This window comes from Arachis hypogaea, chromosome 1 (assembly GCF_003086295.3).
Source record: "Arachis hypogaea cultivar Tifrunner chromosome 1, arahy.Tifrunner.gnm2.J5K5, whole genome shotgun sequence".
Lineage (NCBI taxonomy): Eukaryota > Viridiplantae > Streptophyta > Magnoliopsida > Fabales > Fabaceae > Arachis > Arachis hypogaea.
Window position 1 is genome coordinate 25,502,840 of NC_092036.1, and position 14,698 is coordinate 25,517,537.

Genomic DNA, 14,698 nt, shown 5'->3' on the forward strand with positions numbered 1-14,698 from the left:
TTGAGCTTCCCATCTGCTATTCGGGTAATCTTTTAAGGGTAAATCTCAAGAATGTGGAGACTTGGGCATCGGTCATCAAGAAAATGGAAAGGAGACTAAAATGTTAGAAGAAAAAATGTCTCTTTAACTCTAAGAAGCTTGTTTAAGTCAAGTTAGTTTTTAATAATTTTCTCTTGTACTACTTAAGTTTATTCAAAATGTCTAAAAAAATGGTGGAAAGAATTATATCACGTTAGTTGAATTTTCACTACAAGAAAAAATATTTGTCGCCACACTTTTTTCATGCTACGCTTCAAAAGTGTAGTCAAAAGTGGTCAGTGGCCATGCTTTGATGAGGGTGGTGATTGATTAGAGATTAGGCCATACGTTTTCTTGTCACGCTTCAAAAGCATGACCAAAAGGGTCAATGGCCATGATTTTATGAGGGTGACAATTGGTTAGAGATTTAACCATATTTTTTATGAAGCGTACTAATAGAGCAATCATACGGTGACCATTGTAAAGTATGCCAATAGAGTATGTCTAATATATTGAGCAAAAACACTTCACTATTAACACTAACACTTACACGTTTTTCATCACTCTTCATCATATCCTGCCTTCAACCCTAACCCTGCTTCTTCATCGCGCCTCCAATGTAACCCTAACCCCAGAGCAGCTTGGTCGCGCCTCCATCCCTAGCCCCCAAAGCAGCTTGGTGGCGCCTCCAACCTTAACCCTAGAACTTATCGCACTTCCAACCCCAAAAAAGTTTGCAACAAAATTTTGCTTTGCGAACCAAGCCTTGCAGTAACTTACAATGTAGTTGAACCTGGATTGAACTTCTGCAATAATAGATTTTACTTTTATCAATGGGTCTACTTCAACCAACTTTCTGATAGCATCTGCAATTATGTCTGAGTCCAACTTGGCATGATCTTGTGAAATCATCCCCATGGTGCACGTGTGTTTGCTATTGTATCTCCTGATCTTCCAATAACCTTTCTTCCGAATCAAGCTAGCTCGGATAAGCAAATCGCATCATGTACCACATCCCTTGCATTTTGCGTAGAATGTCTGCGGCTCTGACTCATACACAGTGTAATCAACTCATCTAGAAATAGTGTATCTTTTGATTGTAGAGATCACCGACTTTTTAGAACCAAATTCCATTCCAATACTAAACTCACCATCTTCTACTGCAGCATTGCCTTCACCTATGAAATGCGAACCACCGTTAGTCGGTCAAGGCTAAACAAAGAAACGATAATGGTAACTTCAATTAATAAACATAACTTATCCAAATTCGTATACTCAGGAAATTCCGAAGCATGCATGGATATGAGATCCAGAGTTCGCATAAAAGACGAAATACCAAAAGGGTGTTGGTTGACAACTGCATCTGCTTTATTTTGCACCGCCGAGTCGCCTGCCTTGTTTTTGTCATCGTTTTCATCATCGACTTTGTAGTTGGTTTCAAATTCCTCTTCACTATCGTTGTTATCTTCTTCTCAATCTATATCTCCGAGTTCATCAATATTCACCTCCTCGCCAACCACGTCCGGCCCTAAATATTGTTCAAACTCAAAGTACAACTCTATCATCAGCACGTAAAATTGGGTTTGTTGATGAATATAGAACATCTTCTACATATATGCGTTATCAATGATGGACATTATTTGAAACTGTATCCCACCAAATACTTGTACAGGATTCCTATATAAAATGTTACTCACCCTCTTTGAAATATGACTTTATATGTTTTCACAAAGACCATTTTATAACTCTACAAAACTCATGGTGCATGGAATAACGAAAGAAAACAGATATTCACAAATAAAAATCATTTCCTCGTGTGTGTTTGGTATGATCTCACTATTATAATATACTCGCAAATTTACAATACCTTTCATAATCTCAACCTCACCTCACCCAAATTTTTTTGACACTACTAATTGTCACAAAAAAATTACAAATACGGAAGAGAAATGAATGACAATGATATTTATAAGTAAGATTCTCAAATTAAAATATTTTATTTAATCAAAATGTAACCCACACTTTACAAAACGTAACTTGGGTTTTACAAATTTTATAATAAAAAAATTAATATTACAAAATGAAATTCGAAAAAAAAAAGTAAAATACAACTTACGTTTTGGTCGTATGTTTTATAAATATTAAAACGCTAATTGTAACCTATATTTTGTAGGATTAAAATTAAAAAAACAAGATAAAATCAAATCATAGCCTGCATTTTGCATGAATATCATAGCAGTATAAATATTTTATATACATCCATTTCATATGTAACACCAATATTTTTTTTATATGTAAAACAATCAGCCTCATTTTTTGGTTGATCTAATGTATAAGGGATTGTATTATGTCCTATAGTTATCATATAGTCTCTATGATGTTTATAAGTGAGACATTCTTTATCCGTTGAACTAGTTTTTTTAATTGATTTAGGTCCGATCAATTCTAAAAGCCGTCCCTGTTAACTTATGGTCATTTCATAAATTACTATGAAAGAGTTTTAAATTTATATCAAAATAATATAATTGTTTCTTACATATAGTGCGTAATTTTAATTATTTTTTATAGGCCTACTAAAATCTTAAAAGATATTTAATTTTAAACGAGAAAAATATTAAAATTGAATGAACATAATTTAAAAATATTATTATTACGATCTTATTCGATCTATCTCAACTAATTAATTTAGGGCTTCTGATAAAAATATTGTTTTAACTTGATGATTCTAGAAATTCAATTTGAGAAGGATTTGCTTGAGTATTGATTACTCTATATTTAGTTCACTTGTTTATAATGAAAGGGACGTTGCCGCAGCTATTCGGGGATTGGATCCTAAATGTTCATATTGGATTTTCATCAAACTAAATGAATAAAGAAAAATTTGAAAATCTACCAAAATTTAATGTTGTTACCAACTCTTTTAGTAGGGCTCACCTCTGGCCTGTATACTTATTATTTAATATAATTTGTCTCCTATCTATTTGCTTATCCAGATTCCGTCTTTTTTTTTTGTAATAATTCATATAATTGAGTAAATGATTACTTTTACTAATGAAAAATGATTTATTTTTTAAATTAATTTTTTTAAAAAAATTATTTAAATTTATTTTTTAAAAATTTTAAATTAATTATATTAGTCATTTTGTCATTTTTGCTATTCATGACATTAAAGTTTGTTAATATTATACATTAAATGATACTATAATATATATTTGATAGTCTTAATTAGTTGTTAATATGATAAGTTTATAAAATTAGATCAAATTAATTTTAAATTAAAAAATTTTAATGCATAAATTTATTGGTGTTACTAAAGTTATTATATCAACAAATTTTGATATTGATAATAATAAAAATGACAGAAAAATTAATGTGACTAATTTAAAATTTTTAAAAGATAAATTTAATTAAAAATTTAAAAATAAAATTAGAAAATGAATGATATTTTAAAAATGAATTAAGAAAAAGATTTTGCAAAAGAATAGAAAATATAATACACAAAATAAGAGATTAATTTTTTTACATTGGATTATTATTGGTATTTTTTGTTAATATTATAATATTTTTATGTAATACAGTGATATGAAATAAAAAAAAATTGTGAATAACAATTTTAAATAAGACAAAAATAAAAAAAATAAACAAAAATTATGAATCACAATTTCAAATAGGATAAAAGAAATAAGAAAACGTGAGTCATAATAATTTTAATTTATTAATTAAAAAATTATAATTTATAAAATCATAAATAATTATTTTTTGTTATGAAACCGTGAGTACCGATTTATGTTATGTATCACATTTGTAAAATACATCTATTTTAACTCATCAATGTATTATACCATTTTAATTTATTCATTAAATAAAAAATAATTAGTGAAAATAAAATCACTTCCACTTTTTGATAAAGCTATACCTTTTGATCGTGACAACTGTCTTGCAGTATTTTTCTTATAGCCACGTGCATTTTTGGTAGAATTCACCACGTGCATTTATCTGATCATATAAGTGTATATAAAAGTGATTAAATTAAATTTAATGAAGAAAATTAAGCTTAAATTTAGTGATAATTGCAATCGTGACAACTGTCTTGGAACTTGGAAGTGATATATCTTGCCTATATGACCACGTGCATTTGCTTCTTAATCATTTAATTGGAGGTGTTAAAAAAAGTAAATAGGAAAACCATAATTATATATATATACGAGTAAATATTTAAATTAGTTTTCTAACAAGGGCATTTATGGTTATATAACTTGGATAGATTTTAAAAGTGTCTTTAATAACGTAGATACTTAAGTGTTAATTCTAAGTTGACGTGTATCACGATACATGATTCCTAAACTACATTATATATAAGTTTAGAAATATAATTAAAATTTACCAAAATGTAGAAAAAATTAAAATAAATAATAAAATTAAAATTCATCCAGAAGAATACTCTCAAAACATGTTAAGAATTCTCATTTAGTAATTATACAAACTGAAATTTATAACTGGTAATTTTTTTTTTAAATAAAAACCATATTAAGGATACTCTCAAAAGTCAAAACATACTTACATAGTAAATTAAATGATTAAACGTACTATACTTTTACTATATAGAAATAGGTCACATTCCTTTAAAAATATTTTTATATAATTATTCATAAGAATATATGACACTTAGCTATTTTTTATCATTTAATATTTATTTTTAATTAAAAAATTGTTGTATTCATTAGTTTTAACAGAAAAAAGTATTCATCATAATAAAAATTTTATTCACAAAAATAGTTGCTGGAGTTTTTGTTTCTTTTCATCTCCAACCATAACATTTATTTTTAATTTTATCCACAAACATTTTATTTAATATGTTTTCAATTATCTGTAAAATTGACATAGGGTAATAGGTCAAATTTATGTTGAGAAGCACTTTACATAATTGATATGTCTTCATTTCTGTTAACTCCAACAACGGGTTTAATTATTGAAATAAGCTTTAAAAAAATAAAAAAATTTAAAAATAAAGTAAATACTAAAATTTTTAAAAAACTTATATATATATATAATAAGTTTATTTGTAAAACAGGCGGATTATCATTGTTGATTGTTGACATTGCAAGCGAATCGTGGGGCCCATGTCATCACATTATTATTATTATTGTTCTCTTTCAATTTAATAAAAGAAACACTTCATTATCAAACCATAATGAGATCTTTTGCTGATCTTGTAGTTAATTAAAAATATATACACGTATGCAGTTTCTTCCAAGTAGATCAAAGTTTACATTTATTGACATTCAATGATATTGTTTCATACTAGTATTTTTGGTATAAACAAATAAAAAATAATGTTTGATACCTGTTGAGCAAAACATTATCTATCTTTATCATCAACATAACTTGATCATGACGTCCCTAGTTAATATAGATTGTATTAGTTGTGAGATAGATTGATATGCAAACAAGAGTATTTTATAAAGTAATGAAAGATCGTACATTAACTTAGGAGCGAACGCGAATTAGATCAGATAAGATATAACTAAAATTTCGATTCAATCCATATTTAAATTATCGAATCAAATCAAATTTAATATTCGTAATTTTTTAATTTGAATTCGATCACATCCGCATATTTGCGGATCGAATATTGAATATATCTATAAAATATAAAAATATTTTTTAAAAATTTATTTTTATTTAAAAAAATTAATAAAATTTCTTTTTCTATTCCTTTAAATATATTTATTTTTAAAATAATATTAAACATACTTTTCTTAAATAATAAAAATAAAATAATACTACATATATATATAATAATTATTAGTTAAAATAAAACATAAAAAAATATTTATTTATTTATTTATTTTTATAAATTTGTAGATATACGGATATCTAGATAAAATCCGCAATCCGATTTTATTACTGTGCAAATTTGATCTGATCTAATCCGATCCAATAATCTTGTAAATCAGATTCATATGCACAATTTTTAAATCTGATTTAAATTAATACTGCAGATATATATACAGATGAATCCGATCTATGAACACTCTATACATCATACTTAATCTTATTGTCAAAGAATTATATTCAACAATTACTCATCAGTGCTTGTTGCGACAGTCATGACCAATTCAACCACCCTGCACCTTTGTGGAAAAATTCAGAATTCTATGTCCGTCTCCCTTTCAAGAAGAATGAAGACATCAATCCAACAAAAGCCACGCATTTAGGAATGAACCCTGAAGATCTGAAACTGGCAAGAGCTGAATGTGCAGCTCTCCTTGTTCAAGGACTCATTGAACCAACCAAATCCAATTGGGCATGTCAAGCATTCTATGTTGAAAAAAGGGCTGAGCAGAACAGGGGGAAGAAGAGACTTGTTATTGATTATAAGCCACTTAATGTCTTCTTACAAGATGACAAGTTTCCCTTACCAAAAATCTCAGTTACTACACAGAGGTTAAGTGGAGCAAAAATATTCAGCAAGTTCGATCTAAAAGCAGGTTTTTGGCAAATTGGGCTCCACCCTGAGGATAGATACAAGACAGCATTCTGTATCCCCGAAGCCCAATATCAATGGACAATAATGCCATTTGGACTCAAAGTAGCCCCGTCTCTTTTCCAAAAAGCCATGACAAAAATCTTTGAGCCCATATTACACTCTACACTTATTTATATTGATGATATATTACTGTTCTCAAAAGACAATGAAACCCACAAGGCACTTCTGGCCCAATTCACTCAAATCATCAAAGATCGGGGAATCATGCTATCAGCAAAAAAGAGCTCTATTGCCAAGAAAAGAATTAAATTTCTTGGAATGGTTTTTGAAGATGGGTTTTTTCAACCAGGAGAACACATTGCCAAAGGGCTAATCAACTTCCCTGATGAGAACATGCCAGTCAAACAAGTCTTTATCGCATCCTTGCCAGATGAACTCCAACCAGAGCTACACCGAATGATGATGGCTCTTCGCAAAGAAGTGGCTACCACTACCATTGGAGAAATATACCAATTAGCTCTACCCGCTCTTGACAAATTGTGCAAACAGCAGCAAATGTTCAAACAGCTCAGCAAGAATTCGAGCAAACTCAAAGGAGCATGTAGCAAATCCTATTTGAAGATCAAATGCAAGGAGCCAAGCACATGTGAATGTAAGACCAAGAAAAAGAACCATTGGCAATCGCCTACCAAGGCATTCCACCAAAGGGCTTTTAGAAGGGGAAGGAGGAAACAAAAGTACCATTATTTCAAGAGAAGAAAACCTCAGACTAAGTCAAACAGATGTTTCATCTGTGGAAAGTAAGGACATTTTGCTAAGTCATGTCCCCACAAGACAAAGGAGATAAAGATGCTTCAATCCTTAATGGATGCAGCTTCCATTGAAGATGGAGAAGACCTTGAATCAGTACTTGAAGAACAAGAAGTTAAAGACGGGGAAACTGAATATGTTTTCCAAGACTCTTATTCAGAAGAAGACTTTCCACCAAAAAGGTCAATCTTTTCTATATCCTCCTTGGCACCACCCATAGCCTCCATTACTACAAAGATTCCTAAAGGATCAAATTTTCCAGAAGAAGAACTTGGATATCTTGGATCCTTAGGAATGAAGCAGATTGATGGCACTCCTCGTCCCCATTTTGATCTAAAAATCAAGACATCCATCTATGACAAACCCACAAAGGCTGTTGCATTGTTAGATACTGGATCTTGCGCCACTGTCTTAAGGCCACATGTTTTGCCAAAGGAAATGTGGGCACCTATTTCAAAGACATTCACAGCAGCCAACAGTGAAGTCTTCACCATCAATCTTATCTCTAAACAGCCCATTGGATTGGAGATATTTGCAGGCCAGATCACCTGGCTCAGAGTATTGGGAAGCTACCTTCCAGACAAAGATGTTTTGTTTGGATTTGATGCATTCTTCAGAACTCATGGATTACATATCAAACCCACTGGCCTGACCTATAAAGGGCAGTTTTTGCCTTTTTTAGGGATGCAAAGCGGAAATTCTGTTGTTTTATCACCCTTCAGAGAGATTATTTCACAGAATGTAAAGCACATACTGTGAATGCACATACCATGAACAAAGTTGATATTGTTGGGTATTCTACCATATGGCCTACAGATGAAAAGACAGTCCTAAATGCCTTGACTAAATACCTTTGCAAACTTTGGCAGCCTGGACTATTTGGAGAAAAAGATGTAATTGAGGGACTCCCGTTTCAATCAGAGGTCCCACCAATAACCCTCCAGGAGTTTCAGTCCAGATTCATAACTTCAGGAATAATCAATCGATTTGGACAGTACTCTTTTTATGCACCAAGAGACCAACCCAGCACGTCTACACATGTTCCAAACAGAAATTCTGAAGAAGATCTGAATTCTGAAGATCTAGATGGAAGGGTGTATGCTTTACCACCAAGCCCAACCAGAGTTGATGCAGGAATAGCTGATGATGTTGAAGGCCCAAAATCAGACCCATATGACCCATACCTGCAAGATGCCCAAGATCCAAATGAAGGAAACACTGAAGACCCGTTTCTCTACCTACAGGACCCGGATATGAATTTAGGGACTGCCAATCTAGCTTCTGATTCATCCTTTTCAGATGGAGATGGGACCCTTCCAGAAGACTATTTCAAACCGTCCCTTTATTAAAGCAGTGGCCCCACTATGTATAATTATTAAGTGTGCTAGAATAAAGTGACTTTTGTCACATGTCTCAGAAAAGTTAGAAGATAAGGCTTATCCTTATCCTCTAGTTGGCATTGTAAGATAGGCTTGTTTAGATTTCGTGAGATATCAGTTCTATCTAGAGACCTCTATAAAATGAGGTGCTCATCCCCAGTTGTAGGCAGACTTGAATGAACATTGTAATATATCCACTTTTCCTCTATCTTACAAATTGTTCTAAAATTCTCGTTCTCTCTCTGAAAGCTTAGCTAGTGTTATTTCCTTCTTCCTCAATCCAGTGCCATAAAAGTATGCTCTGAGCTTGCCTCTAAAAGAGGATCCTGCTCATCAGAAAATGGCATGGAAAGGATCCATGGGAATTTCTGATAGTGGAAAAGGGACTCAATGTTATAATGCTAAGTTTTGCTCGGACCCTTTAATCTCACTCGTTTTCATGGTTACAAAGAGTGATTGGGATAAACAAACAATGTATTGTTTCATTGTTCTCCTGAAGTACTGGAGATCCACCCCTATATATATATATATATATATATATATATATATAACAAATTAACAATACTATAAATTAGTCCATCGCACTCAGCTTTATTGACGGCTCATCATAAATGATAAGTTACCAACGACCATAAACCGTAGCTAAACTATGAAGCTTTGGTAATTTGCTGGAAAAATTTTTTCTTTCGATGAGTTAATTTTACGACGGCTGAGCCATCAATAAAAATTTAACGTTTTTTTTTTAAAACATAGTCAACAAAAATTTAATCATGATATCTTTTTGGAACGGAATTTATCTTTTTAAATGGTTCTAGAGTACCCAATATCCAATCAATATTGAAAGTAATTTTATACAAAAGTGACAGAGGCACAAACCGACACAAATGGGACCAATACAAAAACACAGCCTGCTCTATAATTATAATTCACAACGTGGAAGAGGGAATAAAGAGGTCTATCACAATAGTCAAATCCTCTAAAAAATTCCCTCATAAAAAAAAAAAAAGATAAAGTTGCTAAGATATGAACATTGAAAATGCCATTGTGGTGGGGCGTATATTAACGTAGCCTACCATATAGTATTCCTCTATACATATCAACTACGCAAAAAAAAAACCACATTGGCCTTTTATCTCTGTTGAACTCAGCACTGATCCAAGTAAACTGTGTATGGAGAAATAATTAAGGTACACCAGAATAGTCAACATATCACAGAAGAAAAAGAAAGCACTGCGATGAAAAAAATTGTTACTGTGAAATTAATTATTTAGCTTATTATTATTATTCATTATTTTTGGTGTAGTCATCAATATCAACTCAGCTGCTTCAAAGTCTGATTTAAGCCTTTTATTATATCTTTTGCTGTCAATGTACATTCCTTCTTCATCTGTAACAAAAAATAATTAATGGGTGAAAATTTATAATGGAGGGGAAAATATATCCAAGAGATTAAATCATGATAATTAAAATTCAAGCTCTTTAATTTAAGGCCTGATTTTGTTTTACAATTTTTTTATTTTCCATTAAAATTTCTAAATATGTAATTATGAATAAAAAATATGAGTCTCTTTTATTTTTTGAAATATTTTTATGAACTTCTATAAAAAAAATTAAAATAATAAATATTACTTACTATTTTAATTTTTACCCTCAAAATATCTAAAGTTGTAAAAAAAATATCCAAATTGAACAATTATATATTTTGAGTCAAAAGTTGTGGTATTATTTCTACTTATTTGTGATTAACTAACTAATTGTAATTTGAAGTTGATTTAATGAATGAACATTATTATTCATCTACAATAAATTAATTAAGCTGAAGTTGAAATTTATATTTACCTGAGCAACAATGGTGATGTCAAGTGAGTTGTTGCCAAAGGGCAAGAAGCTACTACTTTGAACACTGAGATCATGCTTCTCAATCTCGTTGATTATTTTTGGCACTATTCCACTGTGTTTGTCACAGTGGATTCTAATGAGAACGTCTTTGCCTGAAATTCTTGCTTCTATCTCCGGGATTTTCTGATCCGGGTTCTCCTCCGAAGAAGATCCATTGTCTTCTGCGAAGAGGATGGATCTCTTCACAAAAATTGCGGATTCGACGGTTTTTTCAGCAACTTGCTCTTCTAGAATCTTCACTTTTTCTTGCAGTTGCTTCAGATATTTGATAGCATCTCCCAATACAGAAGCCTTGTCCATCTGCATGAAACCCATTGAATAATTAAAAAAATGTTCAAATATATTATGTTATATACATGTAATTTTATGGTTAATTACACGGTTTAAGTAAAGCTAAGTGAGTTGTTATGAAATTCATTCTAGATTATTGATCATGACTTTGGTTCTTGACTTATTGTTGCGAATCTTCATCAGTTGGTCATTTCACAAAGATTTTGAGGTGACCTAATAACATATATTTTATGCACCAAATTTCAATTATAGAAGATGAAATCTAGTTTATTCCTTGCTGAAATTTTATTTTTATTTGAAATTAAAAACTACGAACATTATTAAAAATGGTTTCTAAACGTTTTAGTAGTAGAAACAACTCTCATGTATCATGCTATTAATTATCAATGGTTCTATATTCGTATTCGTATGTAAAACTAGTACTTCCAAACAAATAAAGGCGATACTTGTGCAATTTAAGGCAAAGATAAAAATAGTACCTTCTTGAGTCCAGGAACAATGGCGGAAAGTGCAATGAACCTCTGGCTGAGCTTCTCCCTTCGTTTTCTTTCGGCAATGACGTGATCTTGGGCCTGAGTTGGGTTTCTGGTGGTGGCCGCCGCCGCGGAACCTTTATTGGCCTTATCATAACCACTCAGGTAATCAGCATGAGAAACCACAGTGGCAAAATCCAAATTCTCACTGCACACACTCTCAGTCTTGGGCCTCAAAACATGGTTACCCTGATCTGAAGAAGGGTTATTATTGTAGAGTTGCTGATGATGGTGGTTATAGGAAGCAACCGAAGAAGAAGCGTTCGAGTGCTGCTCGAACGAGATGATTTGGGAAGAAGAAGAGGAAGAAGCTTTGGGAACCATGAATTCATTGCTGGTAGTAGTAGTGGTATTAGTACTAATCCCATGGCTATAAGCATTTTTTTGTTGCTTAGTTGGTCTTTCAATTGGTGAGAAAGAGCTTTGTGGCATGGTGGTTCCGGCAGCGGAAGAAGAGTTGAAGCGCTTGTTTGAGGTGTAGCTCTTTGGGGATGAAGCTGAAGAGAAGGACTCTTGGATTTGGTTGAAGTCAATATCATCAAGAATCTGCGGCCATGGTGATGGAGATGATGTGATTGTTGATGAATCCATCATTGGGTATTGGTTATGGAAGAAAACCGACTCATCCATTCCCTATGAAGAGCTCAAATCAAATTAAAGGGTCAGAAATTTTCATCAGATTTATGCAACAAATGAAAACATTGACCCAAAATAAAAGATGCTTACAAATTCAGGCAAGTACTTGTTGGTGGAGGAGATTTGCATCATCTTTAATAATCTTTGCTTCCTTAGAAATTAATTGGAGTCACACTGAAAAAGCTAAGGAGGAAATAAATTCAGAATATATATATATATATAGCTGCGGTTTCAATAGATCCCAAGATGGAGACTGAAGTGGAGTACCAGTGTGAAGAAATAAGTGTAAGATGATGTTGTTACCTTAACTAGATCGAAAAGTAACAGTAATATATAGAAGAAGGCGAAGATGATAATGAAGAGAGTGGTTAAGGTGGTGTTGTTTCTTGTTTCTTTCAAGGAATGGGAACAAGTTGCAACAAATTTGCAAACCTTTTTTTATAGAGAGAAAGAGTGTGTGTGTGACCGTAGGAGTTATGAGTCATGTATGACAAACACGCTTCATACCCGTTTGGCTATAAAACCCACGTGTGAATGCGTCATATCCCATTTTCTAGGATTGTTACTTCTCTTTCATTTTTCTTATTGTTTGAATGGTGGGCGCTCCTCTGTCTTCACTAGTGTAGAGAGTATTTGGTCAAATAGTGGGTTCTTTGGCTTCTAGCTAAATCTTCTCTTTCATTTGCCACATAAATACATATGCTAGTATAAAACAACAGAAATCCTTGATAAATACATTGACACAACTCAATCAACAAGAGGAAGTTATATATATGAAATATTTGAATGTATAGTTATGTAATATATGTTGATTATATATAACATTTTCTGAAAAGTTGAGTATGTTTATTATTCCATCCTTAATATTTACTTTTTAAATTCTATATTTTTATTTTCCTAAAAAAATCGATTAATATATTGATGGAGTGAGGATATATAAGTGTAACAAGAAGAAAGAAAAACAAAAACAAAAACACTTCATAAGTAAATATTTATGCTGTATTTGTCTATATACATATTGTTTCACATAATTTTTTTGGATAAATTACATAAATATAATGGTTAGCAAAAAATATTTTATATATAATATTATAAACGTCCTAAATACAATCTAATATTATAATATTATAAATATCTTAAATAAAATATTTGAGTCATTTTTTATAATAAGAGTATTATAGTCATTTTCTATAAAAAAAAATTAAATTTTGATCAGTTCAAAATTTGATTCACCATATTTTCGAACAAATTAATTTGTCTGGCTTAATTTTGACAAAAATAACATGATTTAGTTGATTATATGTTCTAAATTTTAATTACTAAAAAATATTTAAAAAAATATTTTAAACGTCTTTATTTGAGTGAATCTCTTAAATTAATATTTATAATCATTGATAGAATAAACATTCAATTTTATTGGTTATCTAAGTCGTATTGATATAATATTAATCTTTTGAAAATGTTGTATGAATTATGCTCAAAGAAGATAATGTAAATCAAAAAATGACAAACCTAAAATTAAAAAATTTATTAAACAATTAAATTTAAATTCTAATAAATCAAACATAATATATTAGACAATTAATTTTGTTCTCCAAAAAAATTCTCTTAGTTGAAATATTTTTCGGATCCTACAAAAATATATATATATATATATATATATATATATATATATATATATATATATATATATATATATATATATATATTATATATATATATATAGGACGGAAAAAATGACTAATGCTATCTTTTTAAGATCTATAAAAGAGCTCAATTTTTAAATAAATTATAGAATAGTGTTAAGGAATTAATTTTTACATTTGATACAGTCATGCTACACATCATGTAATTTTGTATTCAAGTCTATTTAAATTGGTTCAATACCAAAAAAATTAAATACCATTAAATGAAACGTGAAATACACGTGCCCAAAACACACGAACTTTAAAACACTCGAACTTCACTCACGTTCTCTGCGAAAATTACTACTGGAGAAGAATGCGAAAAGATTTCGCAAGGAAAAAGCAAAAACGAACCACCACAGTTACAGAGACTGAGGAAGGTATGAGAAAAACTACTGTTCATTTTAAATATTACAATCTCGTGTTTCTCCTAGTTGCATTTTAGGTTTACTGGATAGAGTTGCTTCGTTTAGTAGATCAACGCATTCTGATTCCATTTTTACAGCGTAACTAGGGCTTGAATGAAATGTGTTCTTATTTTCATTTAGTTAAGTGGAGTTGCTATTTTTGATTCAGTTGATTGTTAGTATGTTCACTTGACTTCTTTGATGAATGAATGTTTATAATGTTTCATTCAGTACATGCATGTTGCTCGGTTCAATGGAGTTACTCATTTTCATTCACTTGATTGTTAGTGTATCCAGTTGAGTCGTTTTGCATGTAGAACTATTTTTCATGATCATTGAATGTCTATTACGTTTTATTCAGCATATGGATGGCGTTCGGTTCAATGGAGTTGGTTATTTTCATTCACTTGATTGTTAGTGTGTTCAGTTGAGTCATTTTCCATTCAAAAATACTTTTATTGCTGATTGAATGCTTATCACGTTTTACTCACAATATGAATGGTGTTCAGTTCAGTGGAGTTGGTCATTTTTATTCACTTGAATGTTAGTG

At 30.9% G+C, this 14,698-nt stretch overlaps 1 protein-coding gene across 2 annotated transcripts; it reads right to left on the reverse strand.

Moving 5' to 3' along the window:
- Positions 1–9,523: 9,523 nt before the first annotated feature.
- LOC112800960 (uncharacterized) lies at positions 9,524–12,543 on the reverse strand. 2 transcript variants are annotated; one of them, XM_025843429.3, is made up of 5 exons: positions 12,360–12,543; positions 12,147–12,239; positions 11,367–12,053; positions 10,537–10,896; positions 9,524–10,084 (listed from the first exon to the last, which is right to left on the reverse strand). In XM_025843429.3, the coding sequence occupies exons 2-5, from the start codon at positions 12,186–12,188 to the stop codon at positions 10,010–10,012; spliced, it is 1,164 nt and encodes a 387-aa protein (XP_025699214.1). In that variant the 5' UTR covers positions 12,189–12,239; positions 12,360–12,543; the 3' UTR covers positions 9,524–10,009. The 2 variants fall into 2 exon arrangements, with proteins under 2 accessions (XP_025699214.1, XP_025699221.1); XM_025843436.3 differs by having other exon boundaries at positions 12,147–12,230; positions 12,360–12,480.
- Positions 12,544–14,698: the final 2,155 nt, after the last annotated feature.

What these genes read in the sequence shown, in the direction of transcription:
- LOC112800960 (XM_025843429.3), bottom strand. Translation starts at nt 12,188, where the DNA reads ATGATGCAAATCTCCTCCACCAACAAGTACTTGCCTGAATTT. An exon ending in TTGTTCCTGGACTCAAGAAG is followed by an intron (nt 10,897 to 11,366) that starts GTACTATTTTTA and finishes GGTTTCATGCAG; the next exon opens with ATGGACAAGGCTTCTGTATT. An exon ending in ACATCACCATTGTTGCTCAG is followed by an intron (nt 10,085 to 10,536) that starts GTAAATATAAAT and finishes TTTTTGTTACAG; the next exon opens with ATGAAGAAGGAATGTACATT.